This window comes from Myodes glareolus, chromosome 8 (assembly GCF_982192425.1).
Source record: "Myodes glareolus chromosome 8, mMyoGla1.1, whole genome shotgun sequence".
Classification (NCBI taxonomy): domain Eukaryota; kingdom Metazoa; phylum Chordata; class Mammalia; order Rodentia; family Cricetidae; genus Myodes; species Myodes glareolus.
Window position 1 is genome coordinate 107,405,592 of NC_142033.1, and position 16,124 is coordinate 107,421,715.

The 16,124-nt window shown below is 54.5% G+C and overlaps 1 protein-coding gene across 2 annotated transcripts; it reads left to right on the plus strand.

The window, feature by feature from the left end:
* Positions 1 to 5,790: 5,790 nt before the first annotated feature.
* On the plus strand, positions 5,791 to 15,592 carry Tle6 (TLE family member 6, subcortical maternal complex member). Of its 2 annotated transcripts, XM_087909307.1 has the most exons (19): positions 5,791 to 5,911; positions 6,196 to 6,224; positions 6,447 to 6,525; positions 7,699 to 7,760; positions 8,102 to 8,147; positions 8,537 to 8,578; positions 8,740 to 8,757; positions 10,316 to 10,378; positions 10,465 to 10,714; positions 10,822 to 10,838; positions 10,996 to 11,077; positions 11,151 to 11,230; positions 11,308 to 11,345; positions 11,944 to 12,202; positions 12,290 to 12,537; positions 13,615 to 13,756; positions 14,529 to 14,682; positions 15,219 to 15,295; positions 15,376 to 15,592. In XM_087909307.1, the coding sequence occupies exons 3-19, from the start codon at positions 6,481 to 6,483 to the stop codon at positions 15,478 to 15,480; spliced, it is 1,728 nt and encodes a 575-aa protein (XP_087765433.1). In that variant the 5' UTR covers positions 5,791 to 5,911; positions 6,196 to 6,224; positions 6,447 to 6,480; the 3' UTR covers positions 15,481 to 15,592. The 2 variants fall into 2 exon arrangements, with proteins under 2 accessions (XP_087765433.1, XP_087765434.1); XM_087909308.1 differs by lacking the exon at positions 8,740 to 8,757.
* Positions 15,593 to 16,124: the final 532 nt, after the last annotated feature.

Here is a 16,124-nt window from a genome sequence, read left to right on the forward strand (position 1 = left end):
GGCTCTGTGGGGACCCATACATTTTTGTCTTGCATCCTAATCCAAAGTCACAACCTCCCGAGCACTCAAACGACCACTCTTTACACCCAAATCCGCAGTCGGTGACTGCCACCGCGCAATCGAGGTTCTGGGAACCTCAGTCAGAGGAGGGTGCCTTTGGGTCAAGAGCCCGGTTGTGAAAGCGACTAAGACCGTGGCGACAGAGCACCATATTACATTTCCGGACATCTTTCAGTCGCCCCAACATCCAATTCCAGCCAATCCCAGGATCCTGTTCCGATTTTCTCCCCAGAACAGGAAGTCGACCATGGAATTTGGTGACCAATAGATGAGCTGAACAGCTCAGTCCTCCACTGGCTGATCCCAGAGCAGCTAGTGCCCGCCTCTACTCAAATGCGATTGGATAGCGTCGCTGTCAAAATGCACTGGTGGGCGGGGCTTAGCTTTGGCACCGCCCCAGAGCGTGGGGGGGTCAGCGGACTTCCGCACAGCGGGTCTTTCCTGGATGCCCGGATGCTCTAGTCACCAATGACCAGGTCCACTAGCTGGGCTAGAGGGCTCGGCGGTGGGACACTCGCAGCCAAGCCTGAGAGCCCCAGTTCGATTCCCAGATCGGGGAAGTGGGGTCCCGAGCCCCGCGGGTGATGATTCTGACGTTCAGCGTGTTCTCTGCGGCTGTCCACCCACACATGTACTCAAATAGACTGATAAGGCTCGAGAGATGCTCCGCAGTTAGCGGCCCGCTGCCCCCGCAGAGGACCGCGCGGGCTCAGGACCGCCTGACTCCAATCCTGGGCAGCCGACGCCCCCTCCCGGCCTCAGCGGGTACTGCATTCTGTGCACATGCGCAGGTGCAGTGCTGCGGGCCCTGCAAAGCACACAGTATGACTAACTGGCATTTCTTTCAATCGCTTTCAACATTCTCTCTCTCTCTCTCTCTCTCTCTCTCTCTCTCTCTCTCTCTCTCTCTCTTTCTCTCTCTCTCTTTCTCTCTCTCTCTGCCCCCCCCCCTTGATTGGTTTTTTTTCCCCCACTGAGATTCCCCTGCCTTTGCTTCCCAAGTGCTGGGATTAGAGGCGTGTGCCACCACCGCCCGGCTTCACTTTGTTTCTTCATTTTAATTTTAGTCTTTGTTTGAGACAGAGTCTCACTCTGTAGCCCAGGTTGGCCTCAGACTCACAGGGAAATTCCCCTACCTCTCGGCTTCTAGTACCTGAAAGACTGGTGAGGTCTCTGCAAGCCCTACAATCAGAGCCCCATCCCGATCCACTCCCCCAGCCCTCCCCCGCCCCCTCCCCCATTCCCTGCCCCAGCCCACTCCCCCACATACCCAGCCCCAGCACTTTCAGGCCCGCCCCACCCCACTCCCTACCCGCACTAGCCCACTCCCACACCTACCCACCCCCAGCCCACTCCCACACCTACCAACCCCAGCCCACACCTACCCACCCTAGCCCACTCGCACACCTACCCACCCCCAGCCCACTCCCACACCTACCCACCCCAGCCCACTCTCACACCTACCCACCCCAGCCCGCCCCACTCCTCACCCACCCCCAGCCCACTCCCACACCTACCCACCCCAGCCCACTCTCACACCTACCCACCCCCAGCCCGCCCCACTCCTCACCCACCCCCAGCCCAGTCCCACACCTACCCACCCCAGCCCACTCCTACACCTACCCAGCTCCAGCCCGCCCCACTCCTCACCCACCCCAGCCCCTCTCTCGGCTCTGGAAGCCTGCGGTGTCCGGCTACTGACAGCAGATGGCGACCGAGCTCGCCTGCGCGCGCCGCACGCATCCCTGCAAAGCTTCCCAAAGGAACAACCGCGACCTCTGTACCCTGACTGAGGTCTACGGTGACAACCGGGGTCACTCAACGCAAGACACCCTAAAGTGCTTGTGTGTCTCTAAGGAATATTCAGCCAACCGTTCACTCCCCAGACGACAGCCGAGAGCAGGAGTGAATGAAGCAGAGCCTCAGACTCTGGATCACCGCGGTTGACAAGCCCGCCTTGCCTTGTTTTCCTTCACCTCCGCCCTGCCCACCTGTCTGACTCCGCGCCTTGCTTTTCAATTTTCTGTCCTTTGAGAACCCAGCTACAGTAATTCCCAGAAGCTGATGCAGGAGGATCACAAAGTCCTCCTACCTTCTCAGAAGAATAAATTTTAGCGGGGCGGTGGTGGCGCACGCCTTTAACCCCAGCACTTAGGAGGCAGAGGGATCTCTGAGTTCAAGGCCAGCCTGATCTACACAGTGAGTTCTAGCATAGCCAGGGCTATACAGAGAAACCCTGTCTTGAAAGCCGGAATAAATAAAAATTGTAAGAAAATAAATACAATAAAATAATAAAATGATACAATGACTTTAAAAATTAAGTAACTCAATAAATGAAATGAAAAGAGACAGACAACACAATAAATATTTTTTTAAAAAAGTGTAACAGTAAGTTAAGAATGGTCCTGGGGTGGGGGGGGGAGAATGTTCTGGAGAGATGAATCAGCACTTAGGTGCACTTACTTTCCTTCCCAGCACACAGGCATCAGCGTTGTCATGCCCACGACTCCAGCTGCATGCCCTTTTCTGGCAACTGCAGACAACTGCACTCCCATACACACAGTCCTCCAAACATACACACAATTAAAACTCCTCACTTCGATATTTAAAAGTAAGGTTATAACATAAAGTAAATAAAAGAATTAAATGTGGGGCTGGAGAGATGGCTCAGAGGTTAAGAGCACTGACTGCTCTTCCAGTGGAACCGGGTTCAATTCCCAGCACCCACATGGCAGTTCACAACTGTCTGAAAATCCAGTTCCGGGGGATCTGACACCTTCACACCAATGCACATAAAAAATAAAAGTTAAATAAACTATTAAAAATATTTTAAAAAATAATAATAATTAAACACAATGAATACTATAAAAAATATTTTAAAAAATAATAATAATTAAACACAATGAATAGCATATACAATGCCCTGGCTCTCTAGGACTGAAAAAAAAAAAAAAAAACGAAATGAAATGAATTTGTTATTAATGCTGGGTAGTGGTCCGCACGTCTTTAATCCCAGCACACAGGAGACAGAGGCAAGCAGATTTCTGTGAGTCTGAAGTCAACCTGGTCTACAAAGCAAGTTCCAGGACAGCCAGGGCTACACACAGAGAACCCCTGTCTTAGGAGAAAATTCTGAAATTATTTGTTTACTTGTCTGTTTATTTATTTGGTTTTCTGAGACAGGGTTCATCTGTGTGTAACCCAGGGTGTCCTGGAGACTTCGAACTCGGAGATCTGCCTGTCGCTGCCCCCTGGGAGCCGGAGTTTACTATTTATTCTTATCGTTATTATTTATTTATTATTTGTTATTATTAGTAGTACTAGTATTGGTGTTTTGAGACACAATCGTACTCTGTAGGCAGGCTGGCCTCAAACTCACAGAGATCCTCTGGGCTTGGTCTCCCAAGAGTGCCACCTCCCCCAACAAAGGAAATGTTGGCACCATGACTGCAATTGCAGCTGTAGTGGTGACGCAAGAGCGCCACACGGTGGGAGACACACCCCTCCACCCCACAGCCCACGGGCCGGCTTCAGCAAGCAGCCCAGCCCCGGGCTCAGGAGCAGGAGATCTATGGGCCTGCCAGGGCCTTGCAGTGAAGTCATGGCTAAAACAGATACTGAGGGCTTGAGGACTGACCGAGCATGTGCAAAAGCCCTGGTCAAGGGCAGGAGAGCGGGCTCAGCGGTTACTAGCACTAGCTGCTTTTTCAGAGGACCTGGTTTTGAGTCCTAGCACCTACATGGTGGCTCCAGTTACAGGGGATCAGACACCCTCTTCTGGATTCTGAGAGTACCAGTCACACATGTAACACACATGCATACAAGCAAACATTTATACACATTAATTAAAATGTTTTCTTTATTATTTATTATGTGTACAGTGTTCTGCCTGCATGTACCCTGCAGGCCAGAAGAGGGCATTAAAGCAACCAAGTGGTTGCTGGGAATTGAACTAAGGACCTCTGGAAGAGCAGTCAGTACTCTTAGCCTCTGAGCCATCTCTCCAGCCCCTTGTTTTTGTATTTTTGAGACAGGGTTTCTCTGTAAGTTAATTTTTTAATGAAGGGAAAGTTACTGTGACCCGGGTCTAATTGAGTTACAGTTACTCGTGTGTGTGTGTGTGTGTGTGTGTGTGTGTGTGTGTGTGTGTGTGTGGCGGGTAGAGGGCATCCTCGCCTTCTGCTGTGTGGGGCACAGGGAATGAACCCAAGCCATGAGGCTTGGCAGCAGTCCCTTCACCCACTGAGCCCTCTTACACCCCACTCCCTAGTAAGACCTGCTCTTACTAGGGAGCTCAGGCTGACTCCAAACTCATGGTCACCTCCCTGCCTCCATGTACACAGAGGTCATGGTTTAATTTCACACCCTTCACCTGTGACTGGAGAGACATGGAGGTGGGGGAAGGGGCTCCAGAATCCACTTCACTCCAGGGTCCCCTGTGGAGGGCCAGAATCTGGCTCTGAGGTCCAGGGGTTGCCCCCACCCTTTCCACCCTTGAATTTGGAAGTCTAGGAATGTAGCTTTGTGCCCTCAGCCTTTTCTGTCTTTTTCTTGTAGTCCAGGTTAGCCTGGAACTCGCTTCGTCCCAGGATGGCCTTGAACTCTTAACCTTCCTGCCTCCACCTTCCAGTTCAGGAGATGCTGAGGATAGGGTCTTGGGCGCATGCATGCCAGCCTGGCTGTGTCCCTTTTTTTATTTCTTAACCTTTGCTACTAAGTTGAGTGCTGATCCTCGGGCTTCAGTTTGCAAAGGAGCAAGAGCTAGCCTGAGTCACACAGGCAGGTCAGTAACACTTCACAGGACACCCAAAGCCTCGTTTCTCACGGGAAATTTGGGAATTCTCAAGCTACGATTTCCCACTCCATCAGCACACCCCAGGATTCCAAAAGTGGGTCCTCTTTTTTTTAACTTTTTTTTTTTTATTGGAGATTTTTGTTTGATTGGTTGGTTTTTCGAGACAGGGTCTCTCTGTGTAACTCTGGCTGTTCTGGAATTTGCTCTGTAGACCAGGTTGACCTCAAACTCACAAGAGATCCGTCTGCCTCTGCCTTCAGTGCAAGGATGAGAGGCGTGCACCACCAGCGCCAGGCTTTGAATTAATTCATCTGCATCTTATTTTATGTACATGTCTTGTCTGCAAGTATGTGTGCGCACCTTGTGTCAGAGCCTCTGGAGCTGGAGTTACAGACCACTGTGAGGCCACCGCCTGGGTGCACGGATCGAGCCAGGGTCCTGTGCAAGAGCATCCGGGTCCTGTGCAAGAACTGGTGAATTATCTCTCTAGCTCACCAGATTAAAAAATTTATTCTCGTGTGTGTGTGTGTGTGTGTGTGTGTGTGTATGTGTGTATGTGTGTGTCTTTCAACATGTGGGTCCAACGGATCGAACTCAGATCAAAGTTCTTGGCTGCAGTCATCGCCAACTGCTGACCCCTCGCTTGCCCCAAATATTCTGAATTAACCACTCTGAAATCCTCTCCCAAGCTCCCAAACGGCACCGGGAATGCGGGGGTTAAGCCGAGGCTTGGAACTCCGTGATTGACAGCCGGGCCACAGGCTGAACAATGAGCAGCTGGGATCGCGGGCCACGTGGGCTTCCGGCCTCCTGATTGGTCAGCACCTGCTGAGGCGGCTCGTGCAGCCCCGAGCCCACGTGCACCCGTGGCCTGGGCCCTGATGCTTCTCTCAATGGGTGCAGGTGGGAGCGTGGCTTGGGGCGGGGCCGAGCTGGGCGGGGTCTGAGGGGTCAAATGGCCCGGGGCCCAGCAGGAGGGGCTTCCTCCTGGCCTGAACTTGGCTAACCTCTGTGGCTTCCTCTGAGGTCCCTGGGGCCTCCCCGTCCTCTGAGGTGGTGCGTGGGGTCAGCCCGCTTCCTGCAGGCAGTTTGCGCGGGTGGGGGAGGAGAGGGAGCTGGAGGGGCGTTGACCCTTACAAAACTGACTTTAGCAGGGAGTTTGCCCATGTTGAGTGATGGGAGAATGAACCAAATGTCGTTTCTCTTGTCTCCTAAGTTCTTTTTAAAAAATGTTTTCCGTGTGTGCCTGAGTGTTTGTGTATATATATGTGTGTGTATACCCCACGTGCATGCTTTATTAGTACGCCTGGCAAACTCTTACTCGTCCCTCAAAACCCTAGGCGACTCACCACATCCGTGACTGCTCCCGGTACGCTTTCCTCGGTATCTGAAGGGATGAGCCCCCCATGCTTACCTGGGGGCGGTGGTTCTGGAACCGTAGCCCCTGCAGTAAAGACGGGGCTTTGGGGATGCAGAGAGCATGGGGATGAGAGAGGAGGCTTTCTCCGCAACTGGGTCCTGACCCTGGGGAGGCTACAGAGATGGATGGGGGGTCAGCTCTTCCGTCTAAACCGGAACCTGCCCCCTGCAGAACTCACCAGACTTGTGACTTCACAATCTTCTAGATGACTTCCTACAGCCAGAACAAAGGCACCGCTGGTGGAATTTTGGTGAGAGGTGGTAAGGGGCGACGGGGTTACTTGGGGGTTTTGGAGACCGAGTCTCACGGTGCCAGCCTGACCTGGAACCCGCAGCAACTCTTGCAGACCTAGCTAGGAAAACAGCCCCGCACAGTGTCTGCACCTGTGACCCCGCTGCGCAGATGAAAATGAGCGATGAAGCCCGGGCCAGCTTTCCCAGTGTCAATCACCTGGACTTCACCTGGTCCAGAAAGCAGGGTGTGGGCCTGCCTACTGGGGCCCTGGTCAGGGTGGAGCCCCGGTCAGGGTGGAGCCCCGCCTCGAATCCCCAGTGAGGGGCTGGGGGCGTGGTCAGGGTGGAGCCCCGCCTAGAATCCCCCAGTGAGAGGCTGGAGGCGTGGTCAGGGTGGAGCCCCGCCTAGAATCCCCCAGTGAGAGGCTGGGGGCGTGGTCAGGGTGGAGCCCTGCCTAGAATCCCCTAGTGAGGGGCTGGGGGCGTGGTCGGAGTGGAGCCCCGCCTAGAATCCTCCAGTGAGGGGCTGGGGGCGTGGTCGGGGTGGAGCCCCACCTAGAATCCCCTTAGTGAGGGGCTGGGAGCGTGGTCAGGGTGCAATCCTGCCTAGCATGCTGGTCCTGTGTTCAGTTAACACTATTCTGTGATTAAAGTTGGTGCAGGTCTTTAATCCCAGCAGTCAGGAGGCAGAGGCAGAGGCAGGTGGATCTCTGGGTTGGAGGCCAACCCAGTCAGGACTATATAGTGAGACCCTGTCTGATATTCCCTATTCCCTCTCTCCACCCCTCCTCTAATGGTCAAGGCAGAGTTAGGCACGGGTCTGCCCTGAGTTGACGCCAGGGTAGAGGTTCTCAGCATGTGGGTCGTGACCCCATTGGGATCATATGGAATATCTTGCGTATCAGCTGTTTATGTTATGATTCATAACAGTAGCAAAATTAGTTATAAAGTAGCAAGGGAAAAATTCTATGGTTGGGGGGCTACCGCAGAGTGAGGAACTGCCATCTTAAAGGGTCCCTGAGAGCCAGGGTCTAGATCTAGAAGGCTCTATCTACCATTTCCCCTTTATGGCTGGTCCTGTACCCCAAGAGTTCAGGGCTTCAAGAAGCTGGACCTGACTGGCATCTCAGGGGCTGTCTGGGAGCTGGGAGTGCTGCAGACTTTATGGTTCTGGCCTTTGACCTTTCCAGCCTTCCAGCTTGTCCGAAAGGTACTCCTCCATCATCAAACAGATGCCGGAGGAACTGGAGAGGTGAGGGTTTCCCTGGGTGGGGGCACATCCTTGGGGTGGGGGCTGCTAGAAGCGAAGGCTGATTTCTAGTGAAGTGTTCCTTCGGGTTTGTTTTTAAGCTGGGGTGTTGATTTTGTAGCAGTGCAGGAGGATGGTGAGTTCCAGGCCTGCCTGGGTCACCCAACCACCAAATCCTGTCCCCAAATAAGCAATGGCAGAATGTGTGCTTTTAATGTGCAAAGTTCCTGCATCAGATATAAGGGTTTTGGTGGCACCTTCCTGTGGTCCTCCTGAGGTTCTGCCCTAGGGCGGGTTCAGGGTCTATTTCTAGAAGGATGCTCAACTGCTTTCCCCACCATCAGTGTCCTCTCCGAGATGATGGTTCAGCTAGACAACATCTCCATCTTGGTAAGCCACCCCAGTGGCAGTAGCTGTGCCGGGGGGTGGGGGGGAGCAGGGAGGAGGCCTGTGTGTGCACTAGAGAGAGGGGAGGTTGGCAGAGGAGCAGGCAGGGCCTGGGAGGCTGCAAGAAAGAGTTCAACTTGATTTCCCATTGAAAAGGATGTAGTAAGTAATATTTTATTTAAAAGCAGAGCTAAACAGCACAGACCAGTCATCCCAGCCCAGGGAAGTGTGGAGGCAGGCGGGAGGATTGTTTGCCTCTGCTGTAGTGAGTTCAAGGCCAGGCTGGGGCTCCATGGGCCTCTGTTGTCTCAAAAGTAAAGGAACGGGATCATAGAGGTGAAGGGTTTGCTCGGGGGGGTCACAGACCTACTCCTCATCTGCTGTGATTTCAGATATCCAAAATCAATCAGTCCTTCGAGGAGCATCACAAGCAGGTGAACTGGAGCTGGGGACCAGAGCAGGGGTGGCGGGGTGGAGATAGGATTCCAGGGTCTTTGACTCCAGGGAGGTGGAGCCACCCAGGGTTGGAGACAGGAGGGAGTTGATTCAGAGTGCTTATGCCTCACAGTGGCTCATCTTCCTGCCCGGGTCCTAGGTGCCCTGGAATTCCTGGGTAAGGGCTGCACACGGGTCCCATGCATGAGCTGGAGACAGGCCTTCGGAGGGGCTCCCAGCTCCTCCCCGCCTCCCCCAGTCAAGGCACGTGCGTCCTCATCCGCCTCGCCTCCTGCCACCTGGCCTCTTTCTCAAGGGCACTGACAGGAAGGAAGCACTGCCCAGGGCCAGATGTCACTGGTGGGCAGCCAGGGCCAGGACTACAGCTCAGTGGGGGTGGGGATAGGGCAGTGGCGGGGGTGGGGGGTGGGCAGGAAGCCACCAGAACATGGTTGTTCATTCAAGGCGCTCAGCAGCCTCAGCAGTCACCATTTGCCAGCCAGCAGAGGTGCCAGGGAGAGAGCAAGGACCGGAGACTGAAAGGGGTTGGTGGATGGGTGCCAAAAGCTCTGGGCAGAGTCTACAGCTCAGGGTGCTTAGGAAGGTGCACTGGGAGAGGGACATTGTCCAGGCAGGAGGAGGGATGGCCCTCTGCAAAGGCCAGAGGCAGGAGTCCCGTTGTCCTCCCCCTCCCCGCCCCCGCCGTGGGGGCAAGGGGAAGCTGGAAGGAGGGAGGCAAGAGTGACAGGGCAGGGCTTATGGGGGCTGCAGGGAGTTCCGGGCCTTGACCCCGCCCATTGAACCGTAGGAGCCCTGGAAGGCAGTGGTTGGTAGAGCAAGGGGACTGATCTAGCATCAGGTGCAAGAATGAAGGGCTAGTGGGGGGCTGGGCTGTAGTCATTGAGGGAATGATTGACAGGTACCTAGGGCCAGGCACTGCCTGTATCTTGTGATATCCCGGGCAGCTCCCTGCAGCTCCTGGATTTCCCAGTTCCCTTGCTTTTAACCGCCCTGCCCCCCAGCCTCACACCCGGGAACACAAGCCCCCCTCCCCCAGGAGCAGCAGCGGGGAGCGACAGCTCTCCCTCCATTTACTCTGAGCACCAGGCACACTAAAGTGCCAGTAAATTGCACGTTAATGAGCCGGGGGTGGGGGGGTGTTGGATCGGGAGGGCTCCCCTGGGTTTTGTGCAGCCCCCAGGCTGGCTCTGCCCTGGAATCCATCATCTCCTCCCAGGGAGGCAGCTCCCTGGGTCTGCAGCCTCCATCCAGGGGGCTCCCCCTCCATGGGGGGAGGGGGGCTCCTCAAAAACTCTCAGAGGAAGGAGCAAGACTACTGAAAAAATAGCCCCTGGCTGCTGGACCTCAGTTTCCCCATGTGCAAAATAGCACTAAGGCCTTTGATCCATGCTGGGGAGGCGGGGGAGGCTTTGTACCTCAACTGCTGCATCCCAAGCCCTATTTGTGGTTGTAACTGTTCTTTTAGTTGAAGTTTTTTGTTTTGGGACAGGATTTCAAACTCAGTATGTAGCTGAGGATGATCCTGAACTCCTGATCCTCCTGCCTCAACCTTGGGAGGTAGACAGATGGACACTATGCTTGGGTTTGTGTAAGGTGGTTTATCCCCAAGTGCAGAGCTTGCCTCTGTGTACAGAGAGGTTGCCAAGTGCCAAGCACTGCCACACTCCTTCCCCACATTAGTGCCTGGAGTAAGGTTCAACCCTAACTTACTCTAGGTGGAAAACTTCTTCGAGCTGGTGGGGATCTTCAAGTCCCCCCGCATCCTGGAGATGATCAAGGTGAATGTGTGCCCTTGAGCTGGAGGGGACAGATACTGGTTGGCGGTGTTGTCTTGTGACTCACGAGGTCCCATGGGTCCTTCCAGGCTGTACAGATTTCGACTGAGAAAGAAGCCAAGCAGGGCCCAGAGACCACGGCCCCCCAGGACCCTGAGGAACTCAAGGCCACCCCGGGACCTCAGCTGTTCACCCGACATCAGTGCCTCTCAGAGACTGAGGAGCAGCAGGACCCACAGCCTGTGTGGGACAAGGAACCCAAGTTCTGGAGCGATACCCTGACCCAGGAACTCTGGAAACTTTTCAGGGAAAACCCAGAGAACCAACAGGCACAGGAGGGTGAGGGCCCCTCACTAGCGGGCTGGGGGGGGGGTGTCTTGGGTGTCCAGGCAAACCTCATTGCTCTCCATCTCTTCCTCCTCACCTGTTGTCATGGCGACCGACAGAGGAGCTGCTGGGACTGGTGAGTACCCTTGGCTGGGACCCCCAACACACATCTGCCCTACAGTGCCCCTCCCACTTCATCCCTGCACTCTGCTGGGTGCAGCCCTGGACCCCCAGGCATCTGCTGGGTTCCCCTGGGTCACGTGTCCCCTAGCTGACCCAATTCTGTCTCCCAGGAAAACAAAGACTCCTGCCTGCGAGACTCAGAACAAGAACCGGAGTCTGAGCCCAAGCCCAGAGGCAGCCTGAGTGACTTCTGTAGGAAGGCGGGGCCTGGGGCGTGGAGGGGCAGAGGTTGCTGGGTCCCCCTAAATTCTGCTGTCTCACACAGCCCCTATCCTGAGTGAGACTTCCTTGGATCTGCTTGGTATTTCCCAAAAAGACATCAGCCAGCTCCAATGTGAGACCCAGGTGAGCAGGAGACCCCGATGCAGACATGGCGGGTAAGTCACCAGCCAGCTGGGTCAGCTTCTTTCTTTGCACCACAGGAACCTTCCGGAAGTGCTGATCCATTTCGGAAGCCCCTGTGAGTAGGGGGAGAGCAAGATTACCTTCACCCTGCCCCTCCATTCCCCATCCCTGCTCCTCTGTTCCCGCACCCCTGTCCTTTACTGGTGGGGGGGGGGTCCAGCGAGAGGGCTCATCAGGTAAAGGGGCTTGCTGACAAGTCTGGAACTGAGTTTGATCCCTGGACCCACATGACTAGAAGTGAAAACTGACTCCCACAAGTTATCCTGACCACACACACACACAAATTAATAAGTAAAACAATAATTTTTAAAGCGTTGGCGAATGAATCTCTCACTTAAATCTCAACACAGATTCTCTCAATCCTGTAGTCAGAGAAAACTACTTGGAAAAGGGAAAATAATAATTAGGGCCATAAGAGGGTGCATGAAAGTTTAGTCTAATTAGGCAAAATATTTTAGATAGAATGGGGAAGCAGATGTGGCTATGTCAAGAATTGAAAACTCTGTGTCTCCCTGCACTCTTGAGTGCCAGGCAGAAGGATCAGGAGTTCAAGGCCAGCCTGGACTTAGCAAGAACCTGTCTTGAAAATCTTATCCCCTGTATACTCCCACCCATTCCCGTCCCCTCCCCGTCTCCCCTCCTCCTGTCCCCAGGTCCTGGGACTCTGAGAACTTAGCGCCCAGCTGGGAGAGACCAGGTGCATCACTCTGGCAACCGAAGAGGTTCGCTGTCCCCCAGGCCCTGCAGAAGGTGCGGGTGTTGAGACACGGTGAACTCCTGTTGGCGATGGCCGTGAGCTGCTTCACAAGGCACGTCTTCACCTGTAGCCGGAGTGGCATCAAGGTGTGGAGTCTAACGAACCAGGTGGCAGAGGACCGATTTCCCGAGAGCCACTTGCAGTGTGGCATCCAGGTGTGCCAGGCAGGGAAGGTGCCTGGGGCGGGGTCTGGAAGCCACCAGCGAGGATGGACCCTCACTCATGGGGTCCGTCCTCTGCAGACCAATGGGGCGTACCTGCGTACCTGCCTGCTGTCCTCTAACAGTAGGACCCTGTTCGCCGGCGGACACAACCTGCCATGCGTGAGCGTGTGGGACCTGGCAGCCCCGTTCCTGTACGAGAAGTGTCAGCTGCCCTGCAAAGGCCTGTCCTGTCAGGTGCTAGCCAGCACAGAGGAGAATATTACCTTCGCTGGCTTCACAGATGGCAGGGTCAGGATGTGGGACCTAAGGAGTCAGGGAGTAGTCAGGTGCGGACACAGGGACGGGAACAGCAATGACTATGTACCCTGAGCCTCTTCCTGGCCCAACACTCCTCCACCAGCGTGGAGCCACGCCCCCAGACCCTCACTGGGGAATTCTAGGCGGGGCTCCACCCTGACCACGCCCCCAGACCCTCACTGGGGAATTCTAGGCGGGGCTCCACCCTGACCACGCCCCCAGACCCTCACTGGGGAATTCTAGGCGGGGCTCCACCCTGACCACGACCCCAGACCCTCACTGGGGAATTCTAGGCGGGACTCACACCCTGACCACGCCTCCAGCCCTCTCACTAGGGAATTTTACCTTTTGTTTAGGATAACTTGCAGGTAGCCCAGGTTGGCCTCAGAGGATAGCCTTGAACTCCTGATCTTTCTGCCTCCACCTCCCAAGTGCTGTGTGTGTGTGTGTGTGTGTGTGTGTGTGTGTGCGCGCGCGCGCGCGCGCACCTAGCTTATTCATTGTATTACGTGTGGATGGGGCCTAGCAGGGGCTCATAACAACCCATAGGATCCTTCTCCTTCCATCGAGTGCGTTCCTGGAAATGGACCTCAGGTCACCTTTTCCCACTGACCACTTGGGAGCCATTTGGCAACACTTTTACCTTTACTCATTTATCTGGTACAAGGTCTCTGTGTAGACCCGGATGATAGGTGCCTTGCCAAGCCCTGTACAGTTCATGAGGTTAGACCATGTGAAGCTTGCAAGGCTAATACTGAGCTCACCCTCCTACCTTAGCCTCCTGAGTAGCTGGGATGACAGTTTTGAGTCACTGTGGCCGGCTTTGGTCTCCCCACTCCTTTCTGAGGCCAGTTCACTATATACCCAGGCTGGTCTAGAATTCATGACAGTTCTCCTGCCTCAGCCTCCTCAGTGATGGAATTATAGATGAGGGCCAGCACACTCCTGTTGGTTTGGAACATAGTTACCCATTAGGTGCAGGGACTTTGGGATGACGTCATTGTCCCCTTCTTGCCAACGGTAGAAGGCTGCCTGCCTGACCTGTGGGATCTCAGGAACATGGACCCCAAGGCTAGGCTCACTCCCTTTGCTGTCTCTCTGGCTAGGGACCTCGAATGCCCTGTCAGTGCGGCCAAGAGCCTGGTGGTCAAAGATGACAATGTCTGGATGGGAGGTCTGGATGCCTGTCTACGATGCTGGGACCTGCGGATGGTCAAGGTGTCGCTGGAGTACACATTCCAGTCCCAGGTGCACAGACCCCGCTGGGGCTGGACGGGCATGGGCCCTGGAGGTAGAGGACAAGGTGGACTTAGCATGGGGAGGCGGACATTCCAGATCAGCTCATGATTCTGGCAAGACATAGGGGTCAGCCAGGCAGTGGTGGCGCATGCCTTTAGTCCCAGCACTCAGGAGGCAGAGGCAGAGGCAGAGGCAGGTGGATCTCTGCATTCAGGGTCAGCCTGGTCTACAGAGTGAATTCCAAGACAGCCAGGGCTACACAGAGAAACCCTGTCTCAAAAAAAAAAAATTGTCATAATGGGCATGGTGGCCCAGACTTTTATCCCCGTGCTCCAGGCAAGAGGGTGAAAAGTATTAATCTATCCTGGGCTACATACCTTATCTCAGGAAGGGGTAGGTCAGGCTCAGTGGGTACAGTGCTTTCTTAGGGTGCTGGGTCCTATCTCCAGCACTGTGCCACACTATACCCGACACCCCAGCACTGGGGAGATGGAGGCAGGAAGATCAGAAGTTCAAGGTCATCCTCAGGTACGTGTGGGGAGGGGTGTGAAGGCTAGCCTAGGCTACAGAGGGAGACCTTGTCTCAATAAAACCAACAAGGGAGAGAAACAGATTCTTTGCTCTCCTATTTTAGCCCTGTAAAGTTCATGGCCCTTTCCCACTTCAGATTAGCAAAGGGAGGCCCAGGAACTACGACAGGAAGCAGCCAGGGTGGCAAGTCCGGGGGGGAGGGTGTTGGGGGGGGGATTCTGACCTCGCGACTTTGCCCTGTTCACCCCAGATCATGAGCCTGTCACACAGCCCACGGGAGGACTGGCTGCTGCTGGGCCTGGCCAACGGCCAGCACTGCCTGTATGACAGCAAGAGGAGGAGCGAGGTGCTCCCTGTGGGCACCAAGGACAAGACCATCTTAGGCCTCAAGTACTCCCCAAATGGTAAGGGGTCCGAGGACAAGCACACACTGCAGCACTGACTTTCCCAAAGCTTCCACTGTTTGCTCAATGCCCCGATCAGCGCTTTGACAGCCATCACACTGACAGGATCTCTCTGTGTAGCAGGCCAGGCTAGCCTAGAACTCACAGAGCTCTGCCAGCCTCTGCCTTCCAAGAACTGGGATTAGAGTCATTCACCCACCACCTCCTGCCCCCAACACCTTCTACTGACATAAACCACCCTCAGGAATGCTGTTCAGGGTCATCTTTGGCTACTTGGGGAGTTTGAGGCTAGCCCTGGCTATGAAAGACTCTTGTTAAAAACATCAAAAGCAAACACAACAAAAGGCAGAACAAGAAAACTTTTTTTTTCCTGACATTTTGTTCTTTTGAGGCAGAGTCTTAAGTAGCCCAGGCTCATCCTCATCTCAGACTCTTGAATCCTCCTGCCTCAGTCTCCTGAATGCTGGGGAACAGGCACTTGGCTGCCAGATGAGAGGGTGAGTGGGTAACCTGGCTGTCTCTCCACCTCCTCCCAGGCCAGTGGTGGGTGAGCGTGGGGATGGACGCCCTGGTCACCATCCACAGCATGCCCTCAGGAAAGAAACTCTTCCAGGTACCCCTGTGCAGGGTAGGGCCCTGGGGAGGGGGCTGGGCTCAGCTGCGTCCCAGGGCTCATTCCCTGCTGTCCCACAGGCCCCTGAGGCTGCCGCTGTCACATGCTGCGACGTGGCAGCCAATGGCAAGCTGATTGTCACGGGTTCTGGGTACTGGGCCTCCGTGTACCAGATCAAGTACTGAAGGCTTCGACTGCTGACTCTTTACTCTCTCCCAGCTGCCCAGTGGTGGGTGAGAGTCCCAAGGGTGTGCCCGACCCTCCCTCATCACACAAAGTAAAGCAATTGAGAAGGCAGAGTGGTCTATTGTCCTCAGAAGAGACATCCTTTTTTTTTTTTTTTTTTTTTTTTTTGGTTTTTCGAGACGGTTTCTTTGTAGCTTTGGAGCCTGTCCTGGAACTCACTCTGTAGACCAGGCTGGCTTCGAACTCACAGAGATCTGCCTGCCTTTGCTTCTAGAGAGACAGGAGGATCTCTGTATCTCTGAGTTCAAGGCCAGCCTGGTCTACAGAGTGAGTTCCAAGAAAACCAGGGCTATAGAGAGGCCAGATCCTGCTGGGAAGATCACTTAGTGGGTAAAGTGCTTGCCAGTCAAGTCTGAAGACCTGAGTTCAAAACCCTAGATCGCATGTATTTTTTAAAAGGAAAAAGTGTGATGGCACACCTGTGATCCCAGTTTTACATGTGGAGACAGGAGAATCCTGGGCCGGATGGCCTGCCTGCATGTCAGTGAGGTCAAGATCGTTTGAAATCCAGGGTACAAAAAAAACAATAGGGGCTGACACCCAACTGGCCCTGGCCTCGCACGCTTGAAACACACACAAAAGG